Source organism: Copadichromis virginalis, linkage group LG17 (assembly GCF_057382275.1).
Source record: "Copadichromis virginalis isolate Kocher_CV1m ecotype Utaka linkage group LG17, C_Virginalis_male_GT1.1, whole genome shotgun sequence".
Classification (NCBI taxonomy): domain Eukaryota; kingdom Metazoa; phylum Chordata; class Actinopteri; order Cichliformes; family Cichlidae; genus Copadichromis; species Copadichromis virginalis.
The window spans coordinates 16083663-16110796 of NC_140634.1; the positions used below are offsets into that span (position 1 = coordinate 16083663).

The 27134-nt window shown below is 40.1% G+C and overlaps 2 protein-coding genes and 1 long non-coding RNA gene across 4 annotated transcripts; 2 read left to right on the forward strand and 1 right to left on the reverse strand.

Annotated features, from left to right (window-relative positions):
* The first annotated feature begins 22 nt into the window (after positions 1–22).
* On the forward strand, positions 23–14907 carry LOC146689165 (uncharacterized). Its single transcript, XM_085436390.1, has 5 exons — positions 23–216; positions 12044–12112; positions 12198–12279; positions 13736–13815; positions 14313–14907. Exons 1-5 carry the CDS (start codon positions 172–174, stop codon positions 14349–14351), a joined length of 315 nt encoding a protein of 104 aa, XP_085292516.1. The 5' UTR covers positions 23–171; the 3' UTR covers positions 14352–14907.
* On the forward strand, positions 2575–7905 carry LOC146689166 (uncharacterized). The gene is made up of 3 exons (XR_014915951.1): positions 2575–2952; positions 5709–5827; positions 7383–7905. It is a non-coding gene; the product is annotated as an uncharacterized LOC146689166 (long non-coding RNA).
* A 1289-nt stretch (positions 14908–16196) lies between the features above and the next one.
* On the reverse strand, positions 16197–26673 carry lrrc40 (leucine rich repeat containing 40). Of its 2 annotated transcripts, XM_085436811.1 has the most exons (15): positions 26452–26673; positions 24741–24922; positions 24031–24104; positions 22434–22563; positions 22151–22274; positions 20809–20948; positions 20453–20625; positions 20076–20166; positions 19731–19776; positions 19419–19521; positions 18493–18600; positions 18255–18365; positions 17798–17875; positions 16886–17071; positions 16197–16541 (listed from the first exon to the last, which is right to left on the reverse strand). In XM_085436811.1, exons 1-15 carry the CDS (start codon positions 26591–26593, stop codon positions 16436–16438), a joined length of 1794 nt encoding a protein of 597 aa, XP_085292937.1. In that variant the 5' UTR covers positions 26594–26673; the 3' UTR covers positions 16197–16435. The 2 variants fall into 2 exon arrangements, with proteins under 2 accessions (XP_085292937.1, XP_085292938.1); XM_085436812.1 differs by lacking the exon at positions 17798–17875.
* Positions 26674–27134: the final 461 nt, after the last annotated feature.

The following is a 27134-nucleotide window of genomic DNA, read 5'->3' on the forward strand; positions in this document are numbered from 1 at the left end:
ACACCCTTCTCCGCCCACTGCTCTATAAAGAAGGGAGCTCCAGCTGGCGGACAAGCAGCTGACAGCGCAACGATTATCTTAACACAGCAGCTGGAATAATTACAATACGTTCATTTTTATTTTTTGCTATATTCTGACTGGATATTAATAATTTCCTTTTATATATCTAATATGGCAGACAGCCAGGTGGAAAGCAGCGGAGAACTGAGCACCAAGGTAAGGCCAATAGAAGGAGACAGGGCACGATGCTTTTTCTAACTCTTGCTTCCATTTATAACTGTAACATGTTACTAATTTTTCTATTTTAAGCACAGTGCGTATGAAAAAGAAGACTACCAGTTTTCTAGATGATATTCATTATGACCTGCTTGTATGCACGAAATTCTAATATAAATCTACACATTTGCCATCCATTGACATATGTACTGAAGGATCGGAGCTAATGGATGAGGAATAAAGACGGGCTTATTAAGGTACTAGTTTTGGCACAGGGAACATTTCTAAGCTTCCTCGGTGGGCAGCTTAATACCGCCTCCCAGTTTCATTTAGAGTCAGACATGCAGAGATTGTAGGATGCCTGTCTGTCATTTCACAAACTACATATACGGCCGCTGTACTCGTCAATGCAGGTGTGTGTTCTGTGAGGGCTGTCCCGATCTGTCGCCAAACTCTCGGATAGTTGAGGGAACTGAACCGGCTGAGGCGCGCAGAACTATTACTTTTACTGTTTGGGGAACGTTTAGAAGTCGAAGCAGTGACCGAAAGCAAATAAAGACCTTCAGGGATGGAGGTAGGATAGCAGAGTGGGTTATCTCCCGCCCGGCACCGAGTGTTTCCATTCACGACCGCGGGACTATCACAGAGCCACATCTAGTCTTGTTAAACTACTGTTCTGGTTTTGGTTTAACATAGTAAATATCGGCTTCATTGTTAGTGCTTCTGATACGTATTCGTGTAATCATTCACAAAAGCAAATGGTAGTTCCGCTGCGGTGAAACGGCGTGGACACGCATGTTTCTAACTGTCCAGCTCTGTGTTGTCTGTAACTCCAGTGACGCGATCGAGCAATAATCTGAGTTTATGCATGTGGAGCTCCACCTCACTGCTACTGTGGCCCTCAGCGGAGCTGGGAGCGTGTCGTCACGGTGGAGGCAGGCTGCTGTGCCCGACCCTCGGGCCTCTCTTCTTCTTTAACCGAGTTTTCTTTAATGTCTCAGTTTCCTCGCGCCTCGTGTACCCGCTGGTACTGTAGTACTGAGTGATGCCGAGGGGACGCTGGTGGTTTCTGCTCAGTTTGTTTCCGAGCAGCTCCATTTCAAACAAAGGCTGACAGCGAGCGACGCGGCGCAGGGTGTTCTACAGGTACACGCTAATTCAAACAGCTGGCGCGCGAGCCGTGCCCGTGAAGCTGTGCATGTCTGTCTGCAAGCCGACTCGCGCGCTCCACGAGGGGTGGAAGCCTTCCTTTCGTCTAACCAGGTGCCATTCTAGGTTCAAACTCTTAGGGGGGCTCAGCTCCCAATCATAATGTGCTGTTCATAATATGCTCTTTGCAAATGTAATCAGCCCTTCTTACATCAGCAGACCTCAGGTCAATTGAATAATCATTACACCTTCAAAAGCAGCCTAATTAGTTGGATAACCTAGTGTAGTGTCTAAGAATAATTCAGAGTAAGTAGAAATTTCAGTCTAATCCACTCGTTTTAATGTGGAGCCTTTAGTTATCAAACCCAAGGCAAAGGCTCAGTGTTTTAAGAACTATTTATGGCAATCAGATAAGATGAGAGACATGGAGATTATTTCAGTCTCTTAACCACACAGAGGCAGTCCAACAACTCATCAAGCACTTAAACTAGCACACAGACACTGGAAAACCACTCCAAAGACCTGGAGTGGCAGGGTGCAAACGCGCGTTTTATTATGCAAACTCAGCACAGAGCATCATGTACCCCAATTTCACGAGTGAAGAATAGATTTGTAGTCCTGTTCAGCCATGTTTAGAAGGAATCCTGTGAAATGCTGCATTCATGTAAATGTGCTACTGGAAAGCAGAGTGAGCGTTCATGAAAGGCACCGAAAACTACTTTGTTAAAAATAACTTTTGTTTTTCCAGCCAACTGCAACTTAAAGCGTCGAAGCACTGTGTTTGTAAACGATAACTGGCATCCCATTTCCACAGAGGTGAGGACAGGAGGGAAAAACCCGAGAGGTTTTGCGCTCATACTGACAAAAATATTCACTTTGAGTATTTGTTTTCTATTTGTTTTAGGCATAGATAAATAATGATGATGCGGTAATTAGTCTTTTGTCTAATCTTTTGGTTTGTGGTGATGAGAGGCTTTCTCTGTGGTGTTTCCTTATTATTTTGAGGAAAGCTGAAATGTGGAGATCACGGTTGTTGTTTTCAAGGCAAACTGCCATGGCTGCCATACCCTCTGTGTAGGTGACTTAATGAAATTGTACTTCAGATACTTCATTATCTGACAGTTTGTATCACTATTGGAATTTTATATAAAGTCACCCAGCTGTACAGCTAAAAAAAAAAAAAAAAATTAATAAATTTTTGATTTGCTTTTTTATTCCTAGTATTTTTTTTGTTTGGTTTTTTTGTTTCTACACAAAAACAAAGAACTATATTGAGAACATGCATCTTAGGTCATACAAATGCCTACTAAACCAGTTAAAACCATGTGAAATGGTCATTTTATTTTGTTTTAATTCATCATGGCATGACTTTGCAGAGAAATTGCAAAAGGCAGTCTTCCTTCAGTGGAAGGATAAGATGATGTGGTTTAAAAATGCCATGTGGCTGCTTTCCTCCTCCACTTTCATGGCATGTATGTTTTTTGTTTCTGGACTATGATGAGCAAACCTGGATGCAGCTGGAGAAGCTTCAGCTTAAGTGGTTATTGTTGGCATTACTGTGATTCTTATAGGAGGTGCGCTGATTTGGTGAGTAAATAATTTACTTTTTCTGCCTTCTTGCAGTGTCAGGTTTATAAACTTGCTAGCCAGTGTTAGCCTAGCCTTGTAGCATGCTGCCGCCTCTCGGCTTCTGTTGGTTAAAAAAACATAAACCCTGCAGCTTTAACTTTTTCGTTTACATTTCTCTCAATGAAACTAACTGTTGTTGATTCGAAATGGGAAAGGTGAGCTTATAAATCATTAGATAAGAGACGAGACGTTTTCGCAGCTCTTGACAAGACACAAATGAACAACTACAGGCCGATCTCAAATCTCCCGTTTTTAAGTAAGATCATTGAAAAAGCAGTTTCCCAACAGCTCAGTTACTTCTTAAAACAGAATAATTGCTACGATGCCTTCCAGTCAGGTTTTAGACAGAACCACAGCACTGAAACCGCTCTGACCAAAGTGTTTAATGACATATGTCTGAATACAGACAGTGGAAAAATGTCAGTCCTAGTTTTACTGGATCTCAGTGCAGCATTTGATACAGTTGACCACAACATATTACTCAAACGACTGGAGAACTGGACAGGTCTTTCAGGAACTGTACTAAACTGGTTCAAAACATACGTAGAAAACAGGAAATACTTTGTATCAATAGGTAACTTCACATCTGAGCAGACAAGTATCACATGTGGAGTTCCCCAAGGTTCCATCTTGGGACCCCTTCTGTTTAACATCTACATGCTCCCACTGGCACAGATTATAAACAACAACAAAATAAACTATCACAGCTATGCAGATGACACACAAATATATATCACAATGTCACCAGGAGACCGAGGCCCTGTACAGGCTCTTGGTAAATGCATTGAGGAAATCAATGACTGGTTGTGCCACAATTTTCTCCAGCTAAACAAAAACAAAACTGAGGTAATAGTCTTTGGCGCCAAAGAAAAACGATTACAGGTCACCAGAGAACTTCAATCTATACATCTAAAAACCACAAACCAGGCGAGAAATTTGGGTGTAGTGATGGATGCAGACCTAAACTTAGAAAAACACATTAAGACAATAACAAAGTCAGCTTACTATCACCTCAAGAATATATCAAGGATAAAAGATCTGATGTCTCAACAGGACCTGGAAAAACTAGTCCATGCATTCATCTTTAGTAGGCTTGATTACTGTAACAGCATCTTTACAGGTCTACCTAAAAAATCAGTCAGACAACTACAGCTCATTCAGAACTCTGCTGCTCGAGTCCTCACTAAGACCAAAAAAGTGGACCACATCAGTCCAGCTCTGAGGTCCTTACACTGGCTGCCTGTCCGTCAGAGGATAGACTTTAAAGTTCTGATGCTGGCCTATAAAGCTCTGAATGGTTTAGGACCAAAATACATCAATGACCTCCTGACCCAGTATGAACCTTCCAGATCCCTCAGGTCATCTGGATCCGGTCTTTTATCAGTTCCCAGAGTCAGAACCAGACACGGAGAAGCTGCATTCAGCTTTTATGCTCCTTATATCTGGAACAAACTCCCAGAAAGCCTCAGATCAGCTGAAACACTCAGTTTATTTAAATCCAGGTTGAAGACTCACCTGTTCTCAGCTGCATTTGAATAAAGCACCAAATCCACACTTTAAGCTTAAATTTCAAAACTTACATTTAACTACTGATTTTATCTACTGTTCTGATTTTATCTGTTTTGATTTTATATACTGTTGTTTGTTTGTTTGTTTGTTTGTTAATTAGTTAGTTAGTTTATTTGCTTGTTTTATTCAATTTTAAATCATGCTTTTTATTTGTTCTTGTTTCTAATGTCTCTGTAAAGCACTTTGAATCACCTTGTTGTTGAATTGTGCTATACAAATAAACTTGCCTTGCCTTGCCTTGCCTCTTAGCAGCGTTGTCATGTTTTCACCTCACACAAACTGTTAGGTGGCAAAAGCACAATAATTTACAAGCATGTATTCAAACTCCTGCATTTGTTTTAATGCTTTATGGCTACATCTGCGGCATCTGTGAATGTCAAATCTAGCCATTCTTTATCAACATAAACAAACTGCTTTTACATTACTGCTTTTACAGTTCCCATTTCTGTATCGCTGTATATCTCAGATTTCTGTAAAGTTATTTATTTCATATTCTGTATAGTTTTTCATATTTATATCCTGTTCATAGCCTGTACATAGCTTGTACTCACTACAGCCTTTACATACTTAGTTATAGAATATTCACAACATACTTCATACCGTGTACATTATAACATACCATAATAGACCCATTTCTGTAGTATACTTATCTATACTATTGCTAATATATATTGTAATATATCTATATCACTAAAGCACTTCTGGATGGATGCAAACTGCATTTCGTTGCCCTGTACCTGTGCATGTGCAATGACAATAAAGTTGAATTCTATTCTATTTAACTAGCAACATTTCTGCTTAGTTACATTTTTAAAAAAGTAGTCTTAATACCATTACTTTTTACTAAAAACTGTATTCGTATACAAGTTTTGTTGTGAAAGTCAAATTTAAGACATCCAGAAACATTTTGGGGTAGCCTGTGTTAGATATAAACACAGCCACAAGTTTTATCTGGTCATCTTGCTTATTAGAAACTGTAACAAGTAACAACTTTAACAACATTAAGTTCTATGTTGTAAACAACAGAACTTTATGTTGTAAGTTATCTATGGTTGCACAGCCATTAGGCATCTAATCTGCTTCTGAATAATTTGCTGGTTTTTATTCTTGTTTTCTTTCTTTCTTTTTTCTTTTTACTTTGTCAGAGATTTCTCAGAGAGTTTGCAGAATTGTCGTTAGACTGAAAGAGTTTAATGATTGCCCACATTACACTGAACTCTTTCAAGTCTAGAAAAGGAGCTGTTGGACAGACATCAGTTGAGTGGTAAGTATTTTTTGTTTTCCAGTAGATTAGTAATATTCAGTGTCATCTATATCAATCATGCTAAATGTTTAATCATACTTTAGACCAACCTGTTTTACTCCTCTAATTTATTCTTTGGCTTTGGGAAATTGTTTCTTTACCAAGCTTTTCGTGCTTTCTGTTATTAGTCCTCAGATATGACTGCATTATGCTGTTGTCCTCAGACGCATTAAAGCAGGACTTTGTGTACATTTCATTAGACATGTTGTGTAAGTAAATACAAACAACAGTTTGGGCTGCATTTCTTGAAAGATTATATCTCACAAACTTAGTTTAGAGGTACCACAATGTCTGTACAGTATATAGCGAAGTCTGAACGTTTGAGCTATCAACTCAACTGAGTTGGATCAGGTGGTGGGGGAGGATGCTGGACAGACCTGTCACACCCAAGCATATAGGCTGCACATGGGATGCCTGCCAGAAGCCCCAGTTCAGGAGATCTTAATATCCCAGTTCAACAGTTTCCAAGGGAGGGTGGGGACATTGAGTCAAAATGGACAATGTTCTGCACCTCCATAGCTGATGCTGCTGCAGCAAGGAGCTGCGGCCGGTAGGTGGTTGGTGCCTGTCGTGGTGGTAATCTCAGAAGGGAGGCATCAAGCTGAAGGAAGAGTCCTACCAGCCTTGGTTAGCCAGGTGGTGGCCTCCGCCTCGCAATGGAGCAGTTCACAGCTGAGTGTGAAGTGGCGGGAATGAGAATCAGCACCTCCAGATCTGTGGCCATGGTCCTCAGCTGGAAAAGGGTGGAGCGTCCACTCTGGCTAAAGGACGAGTTGCTGCCCCAAATGGAAGAGTTTAGGTATCTTGGGGTCTTGTTCACAAATGAGCAGAGAGAAGAACAAAAGATTGGCAGATGGATTGGGGCCACAGCTGCAATCATCCTCAGAGTAGAGCTGCTACTCCTCCACATCGAAAGGAGCCAGTCGAGGTGGTTTGGGCGTGTCCCACCGGGAGGAGGCCCCAGAGCAGACCCAGGACATGCGGTCTGGGGGTTCTCTGCTTAGGCCCCTGCCCCCGCGACCCAGCTGTGGATAAGTGGAAGAAAATGGATGGATGGCATAATTGGTTATATCAAATTGACGGCATTTTTTGAAAACAGTGTAATAATGTAACTTGATTGTCTAAAATGCAGAAAAAATGTTTTAAGAGCAAATATAACTTGGTGTTCTAAAGAATGGGCAGCGCGGTGATTAGTTCGATTCCGCCACCTGGCCAGGGCCTTTCTGTGTGGAGTTTGCATGGTCGTGTTGGCGTGGGTTCTCTTCAGGTACTCCGGACTATCCCACGACCAAAGACATGTGGTTAGGTCAATTGGTTATTCGAAAGTGCAAGTGGGTGTGAATCAGAGTGTAAATGGTTGCCTGTCTCATGTGTTGTGACAGACTGGCGACATGTCCAGGGTGAACCCTGCCTCTCTATGGTAGCTGGGATTATCTCCAGCCTCCCGCCGCCAACCTGAAAAGGATAAGCGGAAGAGAATGAATGAGTTCTAAAGAATATGATTGTTTCCTTGCAGAACGCAAGGAGAGATGAGTCCTCCGTCACAGATGGTGTGGTCAGTGAAGATGGTCACCTGCATCTTCAAGGTCATTGGATCTCCAACCCACATCCACTGCCACTGTACGGGGATGTTGGGACAATGTTAAAGACTTTCTTCAGGCACTTATATTTGAATCACCTAAATCTATGACAGTCATTTTGAAAGTAATGCCAGGACCTTCACATCCTTAAAGTATTACAAGCTTGTGTGTTTAAATGCACAACAAATGTGGTGTTAGAGCTACAGACTACACTGAACATTTGATAGATAGACAGAAATTGAAACTAGGACTTTGTTTCATTATATGGTTATTAAAGCTTTAAATTGTGTAACAAATAAATATGAAATTTACATTTGGTAATATTTAAAATAAAATTCAATAACACAGGCTACTATAGCGGCAGTATACTTGTTTGTTGTTCAGCAGAACAGTGTCCAGTATGTTGGCTGATATACTTTTTTGCGTTTGAAAATAAAAGTTGGGCTGATTTTAACTACATTACGAGAAGTGTTTTTAATTATACTTACAGTGTTTATATCTGAGTGTTGTTGAACTAGAAATCTCTTAAACTCAAGGAATATAAAAAGCAATGTGATTTTAGTTGCATTCAGTTTGTATGTAGACAAATTAAAAATAGTAACTTACCACAATTTTTTTTTTCAGAAGTTTTTTTTTTTAATATAATTGATCTTAAAATGTTTGTCATTGACCAAACATTTACTATTGTTCAGAAAATCCAAGATATTCTTAGGACAGCTTCTTCATTGTGAGTACACAGCACTAAGTTGGTGATCTTAAGTACGCTTATTTCTTTTTTGAGGCAACGAGCTTGCATATTTTTTTTTAAAACTCTGTAAGAACTAATTATGACCAATGTACTCATAATTAATAAGTTGCCCTAACTTGGTTATTTTAAATAAGCTTTTTGTATGTTTTTCTTTTCGTTATTTTTTTTTTTTTTTTTTTTTTAGGCAATAAGTTTGCATAGTTGATTAAATTTTTTTTAAGTTTTGTGAACTAATTAGATTTTACAGTCTATCCACTCCAATGTTGAAAAGATGGTGCAGAAAGCTGCATCTGGTCAGGGAAGAGTTGGACAGATTTGTAAAAAATGAAGTGGCTGCAGTGGACAGGTGCAAGGATATCGATGGTTACACCATGTGCAATACAGAGGATGTAGGTTGTGTCACAAGATGGTCGATCAATTTGTTTCACTAACTCAACCACACAAGACATTTTGTAGAGGGTATAGGAGCTGTGGAAGCTAGCCTGTAAACAACTGTAATCTGCACATTTTGTTTAAAAGAAACAAAAGAAAACAAAAATACTCCTCCGTACTGTAACGCTCGCCCACATTTGTAACAAAAAATAGACCTGCAATAGAAACGTATTTAGAAGCATGCATGTGAGTAAAAAGTACGACAACATAAAGCCCACGCAGAGCCCAGTGTTTCAACAGAAAGCCTGGTAACACAACAGAAGCAGTGATGATAATGTCACATGTTAACGTTGGCTTGACGTCTGTCTACACTGTGCACTACAAAGGGCAAAGAGGAGACGACACATTGAGCTCAGCTGGAGTGAAAACTTTTTTCTAGCTGTAATGACCATTAAAACCTTCAGTGGGTAAAGCTGGCAGGAGCCCGTCATCAAAGAACCTGATCAACAAACTCCAATGTAAAGAAAAGCAAACCCTGTAGCTGCTCCATCCACGGCTCTTTGTTCTACACAGCAACAAATCTACAGTTAAGCTACAGACGTACGGCTACATTAAAATATGCAGATGAACTGTTCACTTAGTCTGATACCACGTTTAGATTAGGCTGCTGCAGGTGACCTGCAACACCTGAGTCTAAAGGGGGCCATGAGGTGTACTAGACAGTATTTATTTGAAGCTTTTGTAACATTATTTTTCAGATTTAAAGTGAAATATTATAAAATATTGTGTTAATGAAATTGTTTTAATATTTAAAAATATAAAATGAAAAGCTTTTTTCCCCCACAGACTAATAAAAATGTTGTGGATCATGAGCCACTGGCCTGGGGCTGTTACGTTGCACCAAGTGATTACTGACATTAATTATTAACATGTGCAGCATCATAACGTTGTGTTCAGCAGGACAAAATCTTCAGAATGTGCATATGCTCACTTTTCTTCACCGCTGCTACCACATGCTCCTTTAAAGGCTTAAAAACAAACTCACTCAATCATTTTGCACATGTAAACATGTAGACACACACCTGCACAAAGTCACATACTCATGAACACATACCTAATCTATGTCATCCAGCAGATACAACACTGTCAGAACCTTTTCCCACTGTTAACGTAAGAAAGCCTAACAGACAGTTTTATTTTATGTATTATGTTGCATGTATACCTTATATCATTTGACATTACAGTACTTTAGATCATTTATCTATTTTTGCATTTAAGAAAATGTTTTCTTTAAAAAACTACATTACTCCGGTTTCACTTATTTAGGGGTAAAGATTTCACCGAATCTAAAAGAAATGTATAGTCTGAACTACACCCCTTTGATTTAGACCATCAATCGCGATTTGGGTAGGTGGTGCAGCCTCCCTCTGTCTCTCTTAGGTCGTATTCACCTGGTCAAGATGAATATCCTCCCTCGCCTCTTGTATTTATTCCAGATGTTACCGCTTGCTCTGTCCAAAAAGGTTTTGTCAAAATTAAATGGTTCAATTATTTCTTTTATATGGCGTAAGAAAAGACCTAGGCTGAGATACAGTTTTCTGTGTTTGCCTGTTCAGAAAGGCGGTCTTGCCGCTCCCTCCTTCCCACAATACCTCTTGGCTGCACAGTTTAAATTTCTTACAGAATGGTTTATGGACGATCCGGATTCTATTTACCTCAGCGCTGAGTCCACTTCTTTAAAGGGCATTCCGTTGCGGAACCTGCTATATATTTCCTCAGGTAAAGCCACAGTTCTAACACAAGATAATATGGTGCTAAAGAATATGCTCATTATTTGGCGCAAAGTCAGGCGCCTGGAAGGATATTTTAATTGTTTCTCCCTACTTACTCCTATTCATGAAAACCCTGACTTCTTACCTGGTCTTCGGGCTGGTTTTGCGGACTGGTCTCAAAAAGGGATTAATACAGTGGGTGATCTTGTTCATGAGAACTCTCTTCTTACTTTTAATCAACTGAAAAGCAAGTTTGGTCTGACCAATAAGGATTTTTTGAAGTACTTTCAGGTAAAGCACGATATTACTTCTAAATTGAAGGATTTTAATGGAGGGTTTGGTCTTTCTCCCACAGAATCACTCATGGTAAAAACTACCCAACTAAAATGTATCACTGAAAAGGTTTATAACATTCTGTCTGATCTTAGAATGGATAACTCTAACAAAATCAAGGGCCAATGGGAATCAGACGTAGGCGTTATAGATGCTGAGGCTTGGGATGAGTTGTGTTGTCGTCCTTTCAAAGCCTTGGCATCTAATTCTATTTGGGAGAGGCAGTTTAAACTTATAAATAGGCTTTATATTACACCCGAGAAGAGGCACATTATGTTTCCAGCTTTGCCTAATCTCTGCAACAAATGTCAGTCTGCTGTTGGTTCCTTTTTTCATTGTCTGTGGAGCTGCCCTGTTATTCTACAGTTTTGGAGATCATAGATAAGCTATGTGTTATATTTAATTGCCGACTGCATCTGGGTCCAAGGACTTGCTTGTTAGGACTAAATGATGAGCTACCTGCCGGCTTTCGCAGCAAAGATCTCCTTCGCATACTGCTACACTACGCTCGAAAGTGCATTATGGTACTGTGGTGGTGGTCAGAGGGCACGGTGGCGCCAGTGTTCGGCAGCCTCGCCTCTGTCAGTGCGCCCCAGGGTGGCTGTGGCTACAATGTAGCTTGCCATCACCAGTGTGTGAATGTGTGCATGAATGGGTGGATGACTGGATATGTAAAGCGCTTTGGGGTCCTTAGGGACTAGTAAAGCGCTATACAAATACAGGCCATTTACCATTTACTGTGGATTTCTAATAAGGCTCCATCTGTCAACCAGTGGCTACAGTCTGTGATAAGTATTGTGCCAATGGAAGCCTTCTCTACGGCACTTAAGGACAAACCTTTCCTTTTCTACCGGGACCCTTTTTTGGCCTATCTGGACACTCCTTCTGCTCAGAGGTTGAAATCGGGCTTACGGGATTTAGCCTGGCAACAAAGGGACGATTGTTAACCTTTTTCATTGTTTATTACTATTGCTGTTGGGTTTTTTTTTCTACCTCCCACGTCCTGCTATACATGTAGATGCATCTTTGTCCTGTGTATGTATATGCTGGTGACTGCTGTTTTCCTGCTTTGCAATTAAAAGTTCAATTAAAAAAAACAAACAAAAAAACAAAACTACAAAACTACATTAGTTTTTTGACAGATGTCGTATTTAGTTAAACTTTAAGTCAATGCAATTTATATTTACCTTTTTCTCATTTTTGCTCAATTTTCTCTTTCTAAACTAAATAATCTTTCCTAAAAAATTTTCTGAAACCATAAAGTGAGTTATGCTGAGATCACACTTGGTCATTAGGTCATCTCATTTAATCATGTGCTCTTCCTGCATTCATAAAAGTGGGCCAGCATGTCTGAGAATATGTTTTGTTTCAGGAGCTGAAGGAGAAGAAACAGACTGAAGAGACAGAGAATGGAGAAGACTCTGCTGCCAATGGCAAAAATGTAAGAACAGCTCTCGCACCTTTTAGGACGTGGATAGTCCTTGTGTGTTACTGGTGACCAACATAAATCTGTCTCACCGTGTCAGGAAAAGGAAAATGGTGAGGAAGACAATGAGGTAGAGGAGGATGAGGAGGATGTGGGCGACGAAGAGGAGGAGGATAGAGAAGGTAGGTTTTTTTTTATGCCATGCTGAGCAAAGAGGTGATGAAACAGAACAACAACAAAACATGTCAATCAATATAATGCAGAGGTGAGAGGAAAAAGCAGACGTGGCGTTGTTTTTAGTGTTGGGGTCATTTTAGGAGTTTGGATTTTTGTAACACCTCCCAACATTTTTGAATGTTTTTGAGCTCAACAAACATCAGCAAACACAGATGCTTGTGTGCAGCTTGTCTCACAGTGTGTTGCTAGCTAAAGGTTCAGCTGCTGTATTACACAGGGAGAGAAAAGAAAGAGAGCTAACTTCACTCCGAGATGGAGAAAGATATGAAAGAGGAAAGGTTAGATTTAAAGGTAAGGACTGCTCAGTGGTGTTTGATAAACTGGAAATTTTCAGTCCTCATGTTTGTAAATCAGATATTGGGTCTGTAATTTACTGGTCAACCACGTCCCTACCCTCACCCACAGTCACAAGCTGTAGTGACCAAAAGAATGAGATCACAGATCCAAATGGGGGAAATGAATCCTCACCCTATCTCTCTTAGAGATAGGGTGAGGATTCAACATTCAACCTTTTCTGTGTCACACAAAGACACGATGGTTGGAACCAAAGATCTCAAATTTGGACTCATCAGACCAAAGCAGAGATTTCCACTGGTGTAATGGCCATTCCTTCTTGTTTTTGGCGCAAACAGATCTCTTCTGCTTGTTGCTTTTCCTGAGTGGTGGTTTTGTAGCAGCTATTTGGCCATAAAGGCCTGATACCTGCAGTCTCTCTATCTGGGCTCTAATCTGAGGTGCTTGCAATTTCTGAGGCTGGTGACTCAGAAATATATACCCTCAGCAGCAGAGGTGACTCTTGGTCTTCCTTTCCTGGGGAGGTTCTCGTGTAAGCCAGTTTAGTCATAGTGCTTGATAGTTTTACGGCTGCACTTGGGGACAGATTCAAAGTTTTAGCAATTTTCCAGATTGACTGACCTTTACTTCTTAAAGCAACGATGGACTGTTGTTTCTCTGTACTTAGCGGATTGGTTCATGCCATAATATGAAGTAGTCAAATAGGGCTCTCAGCTGTGTAGCAAGCTAACTTCTGCACAACACAACTGATGGTCCCAACCCCATTAAGGGGGCAAGAAATTCCACAAATGAACCCTGACAAGGCACAGCTGTGAGGTGAAAACCATTTCAGGTGACTACATCGTGAAGCTTATTGAGAGAAGGCCAAGGGTTTGCTACATATCTAAATTATGAATCATACACACGATGGATAACTACACATAAGACCAATTATTCATGTAAGTAGATAGAAATTTGTCTGCATTATTTATTGATAAAGTTTGACAAGACATCTGTTTAGAAGTCACAGCAGTCACAGTGTGATCCAGGTGGGGTGAAAAATACTGAACTGAAGCCTCGATTTGTTCTACTGTTTCATTCTAACAAGCTTTATCTTTTTGTATTCAGGTGACGAGGAGGACGATGAAGAAGATGACATTGATGGACCGAGGGGGAAGAGAGCAGCTGATGACGATGACGATGACGATGTGAGGATGTGTCCAGCTTACAGGAGCAGCTTTTTATGCTAAAAACAGCAAGAACAGTTAGGGTTACAGCAGATCAGTCACACTGAAGGGCTTCAGTGTTATTTATCCTGAACCCAGATTTGATACTCAAAATATCATATATTTGAAACTTTAGCTCAGTTTTCTGTATAGTTTCAAATTATAAAAACCCTACAGATTTACAGTGCATAATCCAACAGTTATCTAAGATTCCTTTAAATAATAATAATAATAATAATAATGATAATAAAAACATAAAACAATGTCCTGTTTAACACGTATCTGGATGGATGTTATCTTTACCTGAAACGTTTTTTAGTGAGGGATAGAAAAGTTCAGAGCACGTCTTTGAAATATGTTTTGTTAACCTGCTGGCAAACATTCATTTTTACTTGTGAAAAGGGGGATAACAAAACATCAATAGCGGTGTTGTATTTTTGTGCAGCATCACCTCTAACCTCGATCTTCTCGGTTTTCAGGATGAGGTTGAAAGCAAGAAGCAGAAGACAGATCAGTAGTGTCTGCAGCGCCCACTCTGCACGGAGGACGACACTGTTGAAAGACAGCCAGCAAACCTTCTACACCTCAGTCCTCCTTTCGTAACAAAAATGTGTTTAAAAAGAAAATTTGTTTGTATTTTTATTTACATTTTATATTTTTGTAAATATTGTAAGGAGTTTGGCCATTTTGCAAAAGTGGGTATACAGTGGTGCTCTGAAGACTTTTAGATCCACGTTCAACATCAACCATCCATACTCTGTCTCGACCAACAACCAGCCTGTCATTCCAACAGCGCACACACACACGTACTACAACTACCTTTTTTCTGTTTTTCTAAGACGTATAGGATGCTAGAAGTTGTGTGTTGACCTGTAGTTGCATGGGAGTGTTAAAATAACTCGGCTCTTCTCCCAGTGCTGGGGATATATTAGTGGTAGTTACTATGAGATTCCAAAGTCGTAGTTTCTCTTGTCCATGTGTCTCTATCTGTGTGTCTGTCATGGCCAGATTATCATTTTTTTAAAATGTCTGTGCAATTTGGTTGAATAATAAATTCATTTGATTTTGCTTTTAGATTTGGACTGATTCTGCTTTAATTAAAAAAGAAGTTTGGACAACCAGGAAGTCGCAAAACACTCCTTCTGGTTGTGCTCATGACATGAAAGCTGGTATATTAAGTGTTATTATTTTGGTAGTTTATTAATAAGCCAGGCTGCTGAGCATTTAAAAAAATATCAGAGTAGCTAGCCTCAAAAGTCAGGAAACACACCTCCAGGACATCCATCCTTCACTGCTGACCAACACATGACCCCAATGGTCCTGCAGAAGAAGGGTGGCTGAGCCTCAAAGTAGAGCTGCTGCTCCTCCACACTGAAACAAACCAGTTGAGGTGTTCAGGATATCTGACAAGGATGCTTCCCTGGTTGAAGCCCCAGGATAGACCCAGAGCACTTGGCTGGTCTGAGAACATCTTGGTGTCCCCCCAAATCTTGGAGGAGGTGGCTGGGGAGATGGAATCTATCCCACTATGGATGGCGCAGCTCTCATTCCTAGAAATCTGAACAAATGTATCAAATTCCCCAAAACATGACTATCCAGAGCTGGGACCAGGAAGTAGAGTTGCAGTCTAACACGCCTCTCTGCAGATTCTCGTTTTCTGTCATCCTCCACAAACTGCATCCCCATAGAGACTCTCTGCTCTCAGACCATCAAAATCAATGATTTACTAGAAGCTCTGTTTTAGCACTATGATCATTTTAAACATGAGGCTGGATGTTAAGACCTTTTATCCCCAATCAGATGTGATGTCAGGGGGACTTGCTCTCTCTGTCCCACCTTTCTCGACAGTGTTGTCAGCCTCCTAGTAGACAAACCTATCTTATCATTTTCAAAATTCTGACCACCTTCTTATCATATTCACAAGATTTTCAGAACACTTGGCTTCTAACCTTGACCTTGACCAAGGTCTCTATGGAATCAATCGAAAGTCTTTCTCAAGTTATTGTGTTCATAAACTTGGATGTCAACATTACACGCGGGCCTGGCAGGGTGACAACAATACCTATCAGTCTTTTACAGCTGAAGGGTAAAAATTACTATATTGGACATATCAGCTATGTTTTTATAAATGAATTTACACTGAAAGGTGTTTTCTGTTATGTAACTGTGATTAATGAGGGAAAAAGAACTGATCTGACAACATGACCGAAAAGTGGACCTAAAACCTTTCAAATGGACTGTAGTGTGTATAGACGTTCTATAAACTCTATGCAGAGCTCAGATAAACAGCACTTTTTAGTTTTCATACTTTTAGTGGGCTATTAGCTGTACTTAGTATGTTATGAAATTCACACCAGTCACAATTAGCCAAACAACTTTATTTGGAGAAGTGCTGCCCGCAGAATAGCGAACAATATAAATCCTATTCTGACTCGCATCCATGGAAAAAAGAAAAACAGATCAATGGTTTAATTTTATTACCCTTAACATCTTCAAAAAGCAGTCTGCACCATTTTTCATAGATGTGTGAAAAAATGTAAAAAGATTGCATTTAAACGTCTTGATCACGGTGGTGGTGCTCTCCTCCAAACATGGTCACAAATCACGTTGGTATGCGGCTGCGCAGATACTCCATCAGTGCATCTGTTCCTTTGGCCACAATTGCTGCTCTGGGTGTGCGGAAAGGATTTCCCTCCAGACTCAGACACCTGAGGAACAACACCAAATTCAACTCATTTTGTGAGGAATTTATTGTACATCTTACAGGAATTTACACAGTTTCCAAACTCGGCTGCGATTTTAAGTAGATGCACTTATGGTATAGAGGTGGGAATCAGCAGACAGCCCATGATATGATATTATCGTGATACTTCACTCATGGTACGATATTATTGCCATTTAGCATTTTGTGACATGCTCACAGAAGCATATATTGTCATTTATAACTTCAAATTCTGTCCTCAAAGATAAACGTTGTCAGCATCTGCTTTATCCAGCAGGATAAAGTGATCTCACTTAAAAAAATAAAATAAATAATGAGTAAGGTCCTTACCTGAGGCTGGTACACAGGCCCAGTTCAGGAGGGATGTTGAGCAGGTCATTGTTTGCCAGATCTAGTGTTGACAGATGAGTCAATTTCATCAGGCGACTAGGATCCACCTCACACACCTGGTTATTAGCAAGCAATATAGTCTCCAGAGAAAGGGTCTCATACAGGACGTCAGGGAAGGATTTGAACCTGTGAGCAACAGAAATACACCGAGTACACAAACACAGGTCAGACAGGCCAACTTACTGAACCACTGTACATGTGCTCCATTACCTACAGTTTATGAGCCACAAAGCGAGGAGGCCGAACTCCGTGACAACAACGTGAAGCGATTTGTAGCTAAGACCATGACGATAACATATTTTTCTTATTAGTTTCATGAGAGCAGAGGATCATTGTCTAGTCTGTGATTAACTTCATTTTCAATGCACAGCATCATATTCTGAGGTCCAAACTGTACAACATACTGTAGGCAGGAATCAACATGTCAGCTGACATCCCTTGTGGAATCAGATCGAGTAAGACAACAGTGGATGCTTCATGCTAAGCTGCTAAGGGCAGAGGTTTAGATCACATCCCACTGAGTTCCATCTTTCCATCCTGCACACTCTTCTTTATTTAGTGCTTAGATGTGGTGCTCAGAAAGGTCAGTCAAGGGAAGGTCTTGCAATGGATCACAAGCTGTATATGGAACATCACAACACACAACATTACAAGCTAACAGCACTGAAGTGCTTTATGGAGTAATGTGCAAGCCATGTCAGGATCGCCTCAGAGCTGATCAGACATCAAGGAGGAATCCAAGTAAGGCGCTGGGACTGCTGTGGCTGCTCCCTCGAGCAGCTGCGTATGTGTGTGTGCGGGGTGTGATGAAAAAATGCTGGATGATGGGGCTGCAATGTGGAGTTAAGTTACCTGTTGTAAACGAGGATAATGGAACGTAGTTTAGTTAAGTTCTGCATTTCAGACGGTAAATCACTCAGCTGATTATTCCTAAAACAAACGAAAGAAACAAATACAGCATAAAATATTAACACCTGACCCTTCCCTTTTCAGAGGTTTCATACATCTTACTGACTAGTACTAAAAACAACACCCATTATTATGTAATGTCAGATTATAGCTTAATTTAAACAGGACAGGACGGGAGACTCCAGAGCTAAAATGTTGGCAGTGGTTTGCAATGATGTGGTGTCTGATTTAGAAAGGCAAAAATAAAGCAAAAGAACACACAAACACACACACACATGAATGATGCGGTGGATTTCTGTCCTTTCTGTACTTTGGACTCAAAATTTGCATATTATATAATAAATGGGAGCTTCCTGAAATAGATTCTGTCCATATCTGAGTGTCGGCTGTGTCTGCGTACCGGAGATCGATGTGTGTAAGCTGGAGTAACTTGCAGATGTCAGGTGAACAGCTGATCAGTCTATTGAAACCCAGATTGACTTCTGACAGCGAAGATTGGAATTCCACCAGCCTGCAGACAGAAGTGTGATTAGCCTGCAATCATCTGCATTAAAATGGCTTTTTGTTGGGGCTTTACCGTCTGTCACACAGTGATGCTCTGTGTGTGAAAGAAAGAGAGCGAGGGAGTGTGCGTGTACCTGGGAGGAACTGAAGTCAGCTGGTTTTTGCTGAAGTTAACTGTGGCAATGCTCTGACCAGCTGCACCATCAAACAGCTCCTCTGGGATACTCCCTGCTTGCTTGTCACTGGTCACAAACACATTCACATTGGAGTATTTAGCGTAAATATACTGTAATAACCAATAATTATTAGGCATGGGAATTGATAAGAATTTAGCAATTCCATTGTCTCGATCCCTTGTCCACTTGATTAACTATTCATTCTCGCATCGATTGCTATTGGCGCTACTTTGTGAGCTACCACCATAACTAAACTGCATATCACAGACTTTACATTCTGCAAATTAATTGCATGATGTGGTCAAATGTTTGTGCATGTTGGGGGTATTTCTCCTCTTTGTTGGGATCAGTGTTGGGTCATTACTCCAAAACAGTAATTATTACACAGAACATTAAAAGTAATGGCGTACGTTACTTAATTACTCCCACGAGTCAGTCATTTGTTACACTACTCGTTACAGTCAAAGGAGCTTGCAAAGAAAAGCATCTGGACTTCTTTAAGTTACTTGAAGACGTTTCACCTCTCATCCGAGAAGCTTCTTCAGTTCTAAGGTCAAATGGTGGAGAGTCCCAGATATAAACCTAGTAATGTAAAGTAATGTAACTACTCGTTACATTACTTTTGTGTTTCTCCATAAAATGACCTGTAATCACCATTTAACACTATAAGCCTGAGGCTAAAGTCCCACACACCAACACAAACCCCTATCCGGATGAAGACACATATGATCTTTCTCTTAGTATTTAGGTATGAAGACAAATCCAACAGCACAAAGCAAAGACAAAAACCAGCACAAAGAGCCTGGTGAGTATAGTTTTCTGATTCCCTGACGGAGTACATGCACATTCCTGTGGAAATGCAGAAACCAGTCTATATAACTAACCTGTATGCCAACAGCTTGAGAGTTTTAATGTCATGCACATTGACCCTGGCCTGGCTGGGTAACATCATAGCTGTATCTCCTCCATCTGTTTTGTCAGGCTCCTCTACAAAAAACAGACAAAAGATCATGTAAGGACAGCAGAATCTGTAGATTTGCACCCAGGACAAGAAGAACTAAAGCATTGATAGCAATACCATCACACTACTAAGCATTATTAGGGTATTAATAAGGTGTTAGCACGTTCATTTATATAGCATAACTACTAGTTAGTATCCCATTTACATATACAGGTAGGGCAAAAAACCACTTTACCTTTAACTCTTCCTCTCAAATACTTCAGAAGCTCACTGGTTCCTTTCTGTAAGAAAAGACAACGTTTCTCCAGATTCTCTGAATATTTTCTTGATATTATGTACTGCAGATAATGAATTACTCAAAGATAATAATATTTAATGTGATTTAAAAGTCTTTTAGTTTTTAAATTTAAAGAACATTCCAACTTTTCTGGAATTCACGTTGTATTACAACTTCTCCATACAATCCTGTAAATGCAGATTTCAGTGTTTTTACATATTCAGCTGCCACGTTTCCTTTCTCTCTTCCTTTCCTCTGTTTTACCATGCATACTCTGTATTTGAGTCCTCATGTGTCACCTACAGAGAGGATGTCTCTCCTGATTCCTCGCAGAGGGTTTCCCTCCAACAGCAGCACGTTCAGATTGGGCAGCAGGCTGAGTGACGCTGGAAGGCTGGCAGGACACAAAATATTATTTGTATGAAAATCTACCTGCTAGGATTTACTCTGAAAAGGTGGACACTTTTCAGATATAACATCAAGAAATACTTGAAATAAAGAAAACGAGAATAAAATACAAATTAGGCATAAATTCAGACTAATGGCACTAGAAACTTGATGCAGCTGCTCTCAGTGTAGAGCAGTGATTATATTTCCTTCCAGCTGAATTCAGTCGCATCCTGGCTGCTTGCAGGTATAAAAGGTTTACTGAGCAGTGTGTCATCATACTGAAAGCTTACCTGGTAATGTCATTGTTGGTGAGGTCAAGGCGCGTTAGCGTACTCAGTAAAGTGATCTCTTCAGGGACTATTTTGACCTTGTTGTTTCTGAGTTCCAGAAGAGAGATGGCTGTCAGGCAGGATAGCTGCTCCGTCTGCAACTGCTCAATTTGGTTGTTCCCCACATATAACTCCTACACACACACACGCACACACACAGTTACATCTTTCTGCACTGCCAGAGTAACGGATGCACAGAAGCATGTCTCAGACACAATACAGAGCGCAGAGCGATTTGGTCATTGCTCCAATACCGTCAGCTTCACTCACACCACAAAGGAGTTTTAATTCCTGGAACATCATTTTGCTGTTAATACCTTGAGCGCAGGTGCGGGGAGCTTTGGGAGGAAGCAGAGCTTGTTATGTCTAAGGTAAAGCTGCTCCAGAGCGAGCATCTCCGATAGGCTTTCAGGAATCTCAGTCAGCTGATTGTCACTGCAGTCCAGCAGCTTAACATCTGCCAAATTAAACCAGAGTTCAAAAAAGCCAGAAAAAGTAACACAACTTTCAGCTGCTGACATGCCCATCTTATTACAGGGCCTTAGTGTATGTCAAAGAAATAACTTGTTGTCCCTCCACCCACATCTTGGGGAATTATTGGCCAGCTTGTAGCAAACATAAAAATACAGAGAGAGCTGCCCAAAATAAAGCTCAAGCTGTACTACTGTGACCTATTCATTCACGAGTTTGTCTTATATTAATGTTTTCTGTTGTGTGGAACATTATGGCAGACATAAAATGACACTATTGTGTTATCCAGAAATAAATACAAAGATTTAAACACAGAACCTTGTTATAAGGTGTCCGTGCTGATTACTGCACCATTGTTCTACCTGGGGGGTAAAAGAACCCCAAGCAAACAAATAAAATTCCAGTGAATTTACAAGAAGGAAACAAGAGGAGGAGCCATGATGCTGTTGCAGCTTTGCTGGATATTCATTCAAAATCCACCCGGCACGACCACAAAAATCGGCATTGATGCCGTCGTTTATTTTTCAGGAGGACAATGAAATTTAAAAAACAAAAGAAAGGCTCTGCATGAACTATTGTTGCTGTTTTTTTTAATGCAACTGATCTGAACATCGAAGTCTGCCATAGGTGTGAATGTGAGCATCAAACATTACCCTCTGTCACACTCCCTCTAGTCACTTGCTTGTGCTTTGCTTTGCTTTATAGCAGCTGATCTTCATCTTTTAGATAAGCACCAATTCTCCAACAGTAAACAAAATCAATTCTGATATATCTGAATATGCACAGAGTTATGTTATTATTCAATAAAACAACATTAGCTAACAATAGCTATGGTCCTTCACTAAACAAAACACCTGCCCAGTTCTCTACCGTTTCTCCTCAAACCACAAATACATTTGTCACCGGTGGCTGTTTTTTCTCCTGATCCTCGTCTGTTTCTGGTCATCTTGATGTCTATCAGACTATTAATTATAAGGCTGTGGTCATATGCATACATAGATGTTTATACTTTAGTGCATATTTTATGTCAAATCTATATTATTGCATTCTTTTTATAAACATCTATTCGGTGTGGTCGCCAACCTGCGAGCTGCTTTTGAAGAAAATAAATGGATGGAATAATTTGTTACGCCGGAACAAACGCTTTCTCATTCACAACTTATTTGTAAGCACTTCTGCAACTCTTACTTGTGAGCCGGGCTAGGCTGTCTGGGAGCCCGCTAAGCTGGTTGTGACACAGGTTCACTTTCTGTAAACTGACGAGACACCCGAAACTGGAGGGCAGGCTCTTCAGCTGGTTGCTAGACGCGTCCTTTAATCATTCAACAGGATAGACAGAAATTGACCATCATTCCATTTCAGTCTTTCATTCCACTTTGTTTTAATTGGGAAATAAATGGATTATCAATGCATTTCCAATACAGGAGAGAGAGGAAGACACACTAGAGTGCATGCATTATGCATTAGTTACCAGCTCTGTGAGGTTCGCGAGCTGTCCCAGATCCTCTGGCAGGTTCTCCAGCAGATTCTGCTGCAGTGTGAGGCTACGGAGGTTCTTTAGAGTACACATCTCAACTGGCAGAGAGTCTAACTGATTATGACTGGCCACACAGAACAAAAACACAACAGATCACTAGTTATTGCCAACTTCAGAATGCTGATATGCTCACTTTTCTTCACTGCAGCCCCCGCATGCTTCTTAAAGGACTGCAGACACAAGCCCTCTCTTTCACTTGCACACTTAAATGCATGTAAATACATCATTTGTTTTTTGACAGCTGTTTAATGCACTTAAATTATTAAAGTACTGCAATTTCTAAAATAGAAATCAATGAAGACCTCATTTATGAAAGACCTGCAGTGTCTTCTCTTTTGAATATTTATTATTACTCATTAATAAGGCACAAGTATTTCTTATGCAATGAACTGGTGGAATAATCAATAGGACACTCCATTACTAAAATGACTGATAGCTCCAGCAAATTCTGTATTTAGTCTTCATTTACTGTTTTGCTCGTCTCTCTTTTGTACTGTTGTACGTATGATTATGAAGAGTTAAACTAAACATTAAAGAGCTCAAACAAAGAAAACTAGGTTTTGTTCTCCAATGACTAATATATTGTTTTGAAGTTTGGAGTTGATCCAACAGAAACTAAAGCTTTTTCTTAACTCGTGTGACTTTGACTTTTGACCTTGAAGGATTACATCATAAAATGGTGTATTTTAGCTTTATCCATATGATTGAAGCAGACGTGGCTGAAATCTTTGGCTTCCATAAGCTGTACAAACTTGAGAGTTTTAGATCTATTGTGACATCTTGAAAAAATAAAGTGTACAGCTCTTTCCTGCACTTTCACACGACATATGACTTGATATGGTTTCTTTAAATGTTTTTTAGTTCGCCTTAGCCAACCTAAGTATTCATGTTACCCAAGGCCTAGTCTGCTACTGTGAAGTTTGAAAACAATACATAACTAATTTTGGGTAATGAAAGTTTTTACTGATTTTCATATTTGGTGCAACCAAACCTGATTTTCACCAAAACTAAATGAGCTTGAGCCGTTATCGATCATCACAGAGAATTTGAAGCTGACATCTTGGAAACTGGACTGTGGACAAACTAACAGAACTGATTACAAACTCCCTCTGTGGTTCCAGTGGACACAAGACTGGCCAGCAGACCGGGTATACTGCACAGTCTGTACACGGCCTCCAGCCACAAACACACTCTACAGGGAGATTGCTTTTGCGCTAACCCACTGAACCATAGTCCAGACTGTGGTTGAGTACCAGAGTTCAGGCTGGGCTGTAAAATAAAAGGTGGTCATACCACATACTGACTTTCAAACACATTACACACCTTACATACTGTATTTCCATGTGTATCTGCACATTTCAATAAACCGCTACATCTATTTTCCTGGCAAAATGTAAACAAACTGGGGTGGCTGTTGCACAGTATTGTAACATAAGATATTTTATTGGAGTATTATGAGTGTGCACAAACTTTTTCAGATTTCTCTTTTCCATTAGGATTATGGACTTATGGTGTGTGTGAGTGTGTGTACCTGAGTCGCAGCTGTTGAAGATTCTGCAGTTCTCCCAAAGCACTGGGTAAACTACTTAACTGGTTGTCATGTAGCTGGTAAAACAAAAGTTGACATTTTTTGTTTATTAGCTGGATTTCAAGTCATAATTTTCACAGGTGAAAACAGAAACTGCATTTCCTCTAATCAGCACTTGAGGCTAGTTTTAAATTCTGAGACAATTGCCCATACAGTCCCGTTTACAGCCTGGTACAATAAAACGGTTTTGATCTTTGCTGGTAGCTTTCATGCACTGTATCACAAGTAGTTAGAAAGCACTAAGTATAGAGGCAGTGCTTGTGAGAACTGGTGTGATTGGGTGAATGTGGCATGTTGTATAGAGCGCTTTGAGTGCTCCGGGAGAGTAGAAAAGCGCTACATAAGAATCAGTCCATTTACCATTTAAAAACAGAAATATATGTTGGAAACATTTTTAGATTAAAAATGTTTCAAATTCTAATCAGCTTTTGTTCAACATAGTTTTACTGCATTGTTAGGTTAGTTGAATGTATTGTCTCTGACTAACACAGCATTAGCAATTAGCTTATTATTGAGGGGAAGAAAAAAAAACCCAAAACATGAGAACCCCCCCCCCCAAAAAAGTAATATATACACATATATATATATACACACACACACAAATAATAGACATACACTCAGCTAGCTTGTTGATTGAGGCTTCTACTACTTACATCCAGTGTAGTCAGTCCAGGCAGCAGGCTGATGTCATCTGACAATAATGTAATCTGATTGGATGAGAGCAGTAGTTTTGTGAGGTCTGTCTGCTCCCACCAGCGATCTGCTGCTCCAAAGGACACATTCTGCTGGGCCTCCTCTGGTGTGTCGATGTTTAGACGATAGACGTTCTGGGGAACTGAGCCACGTGTTAGTCGGGTTTCTACGCAGTATTGGTGACATTAAATTCATTTCATGTCCTGGAGACTCAAGCCTAATTTTTACTTGCCTAACCCCAACCATAACACTTTTTCATTCACATAACTGGCCTACAACATGAAAGTAAAAATAGGATTATGCTCCCATGATGATAATAATAATAATAATAATAATAATAAAAATAATAGTAGTAGTAAGAAAAAGTGGTGCCTGTAGCTCACAAGATAGAACAGGTCATCTACTAAGGTTGAAATTCGATCCCTGGCTGCTCCCATGCCAAATATCCTTGGGCAAGGTTTAACCCTGTGTGTTCTCTGATGAATCCATCAGAATATGAATGCATGCAAATGTTAGAAAGCGTTTACTTAGACAAACCATAAACCTATGCTTGTGTGAATGGATGAATGAGGCAAGTTGTATAAGCATGAATAAAGGCCATTTACCATTCACCTGACACAACAAAGGCCAGTGTAATTTTTTTGTGGAAAGAGACCATTGCCATGAAGGTATGCACAACATGGTACGAGTCACAAAGTAACAAAGCCAATAAATTCCTGGACCCCAGGTTTCATCTTAACCTTTGCAACAGCAACAAGAACAATAAACTTTGTCTGGCTGGGCCTACCTTTCAGAAGGTCGCCACAGTGGATCTGCCTCCATCTCACTCAGCATCCTCTGCCATACCAACCCTCTACATATCTTCCTTTACTACATCTATAAAGCTCTTCCTTCTGCCTGGCAGCTCCATCTTCATCATCATCCATCAAATATATACACACACTATTCCTTCTCTGCACATGTCCAAACCATTTCAGCCTTATCTGTCTGACTTTGTTAGCTAACTTTTTTTTTTTTTTTTTTTAATTGCTGTTGCTTTCCTAACAGGTCAAAGTGTTGTGACCATTCTCCTCTGATCTCTGGCATCAACAAAGCATTTTCCCCCAGATAACTGCTGCTCACCAGACATTTCTCTTTTTCAGACTATGCTCTGTAATCCCCGGTGATGGTTGTGCAGGAAAATCCCAGCAGATCAGCAGTGTCTGAAATACTCACCAGCCAGACTGGCACCAACAATCCTCCCACTTTTAAAGTCATTTAGATCTCCTTTCTTCCCCATTCTCATACTCTATTTATACTCAGGTCGTCTTAACCCTGTCTACATGAATAAATGGGTTGCTGTCATGTGGCCGGTTGATTACATGATTACATTAACAAGCAGTGTAGATTAAGCAGAGAGACTTACACTGGCGTAAAATATACTTTTTGGAAACAGGCAGGATCATGTGTCAGTGTTCAAACATGAGCAATATGGGAATATCAAGGTTCAGTTTGTTCAGTCAAAATATATACTGAAAGAAGTCCAGCGAGGAAGAAAACGTGTAGTCATATTATTATTATTATTATTATTATTATTATATATTATAATATATTAGGTTACTTTTTTTTATTAAATCAATGGCAGATCTGGTCTTTTAGTAGTGCTGTATGTGTGAGCTAACATAAAATTACCTTCTTTCAGTCCTCGGCCGGACAGGTTGAGCTGCCCGCTCTTCCGGGCCGCCTTCAGCAGGCCGTACGGAACAGTCGGCTCTGCCGTTTGCACCTTAAAGCCCGCCAGAGAATCCTTACACCCCCCTTTGAATCGAGACATGGTGAAATAAACCCGCGTTGAACTCAGCTGATGTTTAACCTCAGCACCTCACCCACCCACAGCCTTCCGCCAAAATTAAAAGCGTTTCCGTTTACGATCCTTCAGAATAAAAGTCCTTTATTCACACTTTGTCTTCTAATCAATCGATTTATGCGGCATAAGAAATAAAATATCCTTTAAACACGAACAAGTGACATTTAAAACTTAAAAATCTACGACTCAAACTCTGGCTTGATGTGGTCTTGGAAGTATTTCGCACACTCAGGTTACACACGCTGTCATATCAAAGGGTTCAACAGGGGGCGCTAAATGTTCAGGAGTTCAGCTCCAGCTGCAGTTATATTGCATCAAAGCCTCAGTGACAGACATACAGGGATCGTGAGCTTACATACCCGTGGACACAGATGTCTGATGGATACTAGCCAGCTAGATTTCAATAGAAAGGCTTAAAAAATTATGATTATTATATTGATTATGACATAGCATTTAAGGTTACCACAGTAAAAAGGTCCTGAGTAGTGATTAGTAGTGATTAGTGTTT

Coding starts and splice junctions, on each gene's coding strand:
- LOC146689165 (XM_085436390.1), top strand. CDS start 172: ATGGCAGACAGCCAGGTGGAAAGCAGCGGAGAACTGAGCACCAAG. Junction 12,113..12,197: donor CTGCTGCCAATGGCAAAAAT/GTAAGAACAGCT, acceptor TCACCGTGTCAG/GAAAAGGAAAATGGTGAGGA. Junction 13,816..14,312: donor ATGACGATGACGATGACGAT/GTGAGGATGTGT, acceptor CTCGGTTTTCAG/GATGAGGTTGAAAGCAAGAA.
- lrrc40 (XM_085436811.1), bottom strand. CDS start 26,593: ATGTCTCGATTCAAAGGGGGGTGTAAGGATTCTCTGGCGGGCTTTAAG. Junction 24,105..24,740: donor CTGGACTGACTACACTGGAT/GTAAGTAGTAGA, acceptor TTGTTTTACCAG/CTACATGACAACCAGTTAAG. Junction 16,542..16,885: donor GGCCTGTGTACCAGCCTCAG/GTAAGGACCTTA, acceptor GTTGTTCCTCAG/GTGTCTGAGTCTGGAGGGAA.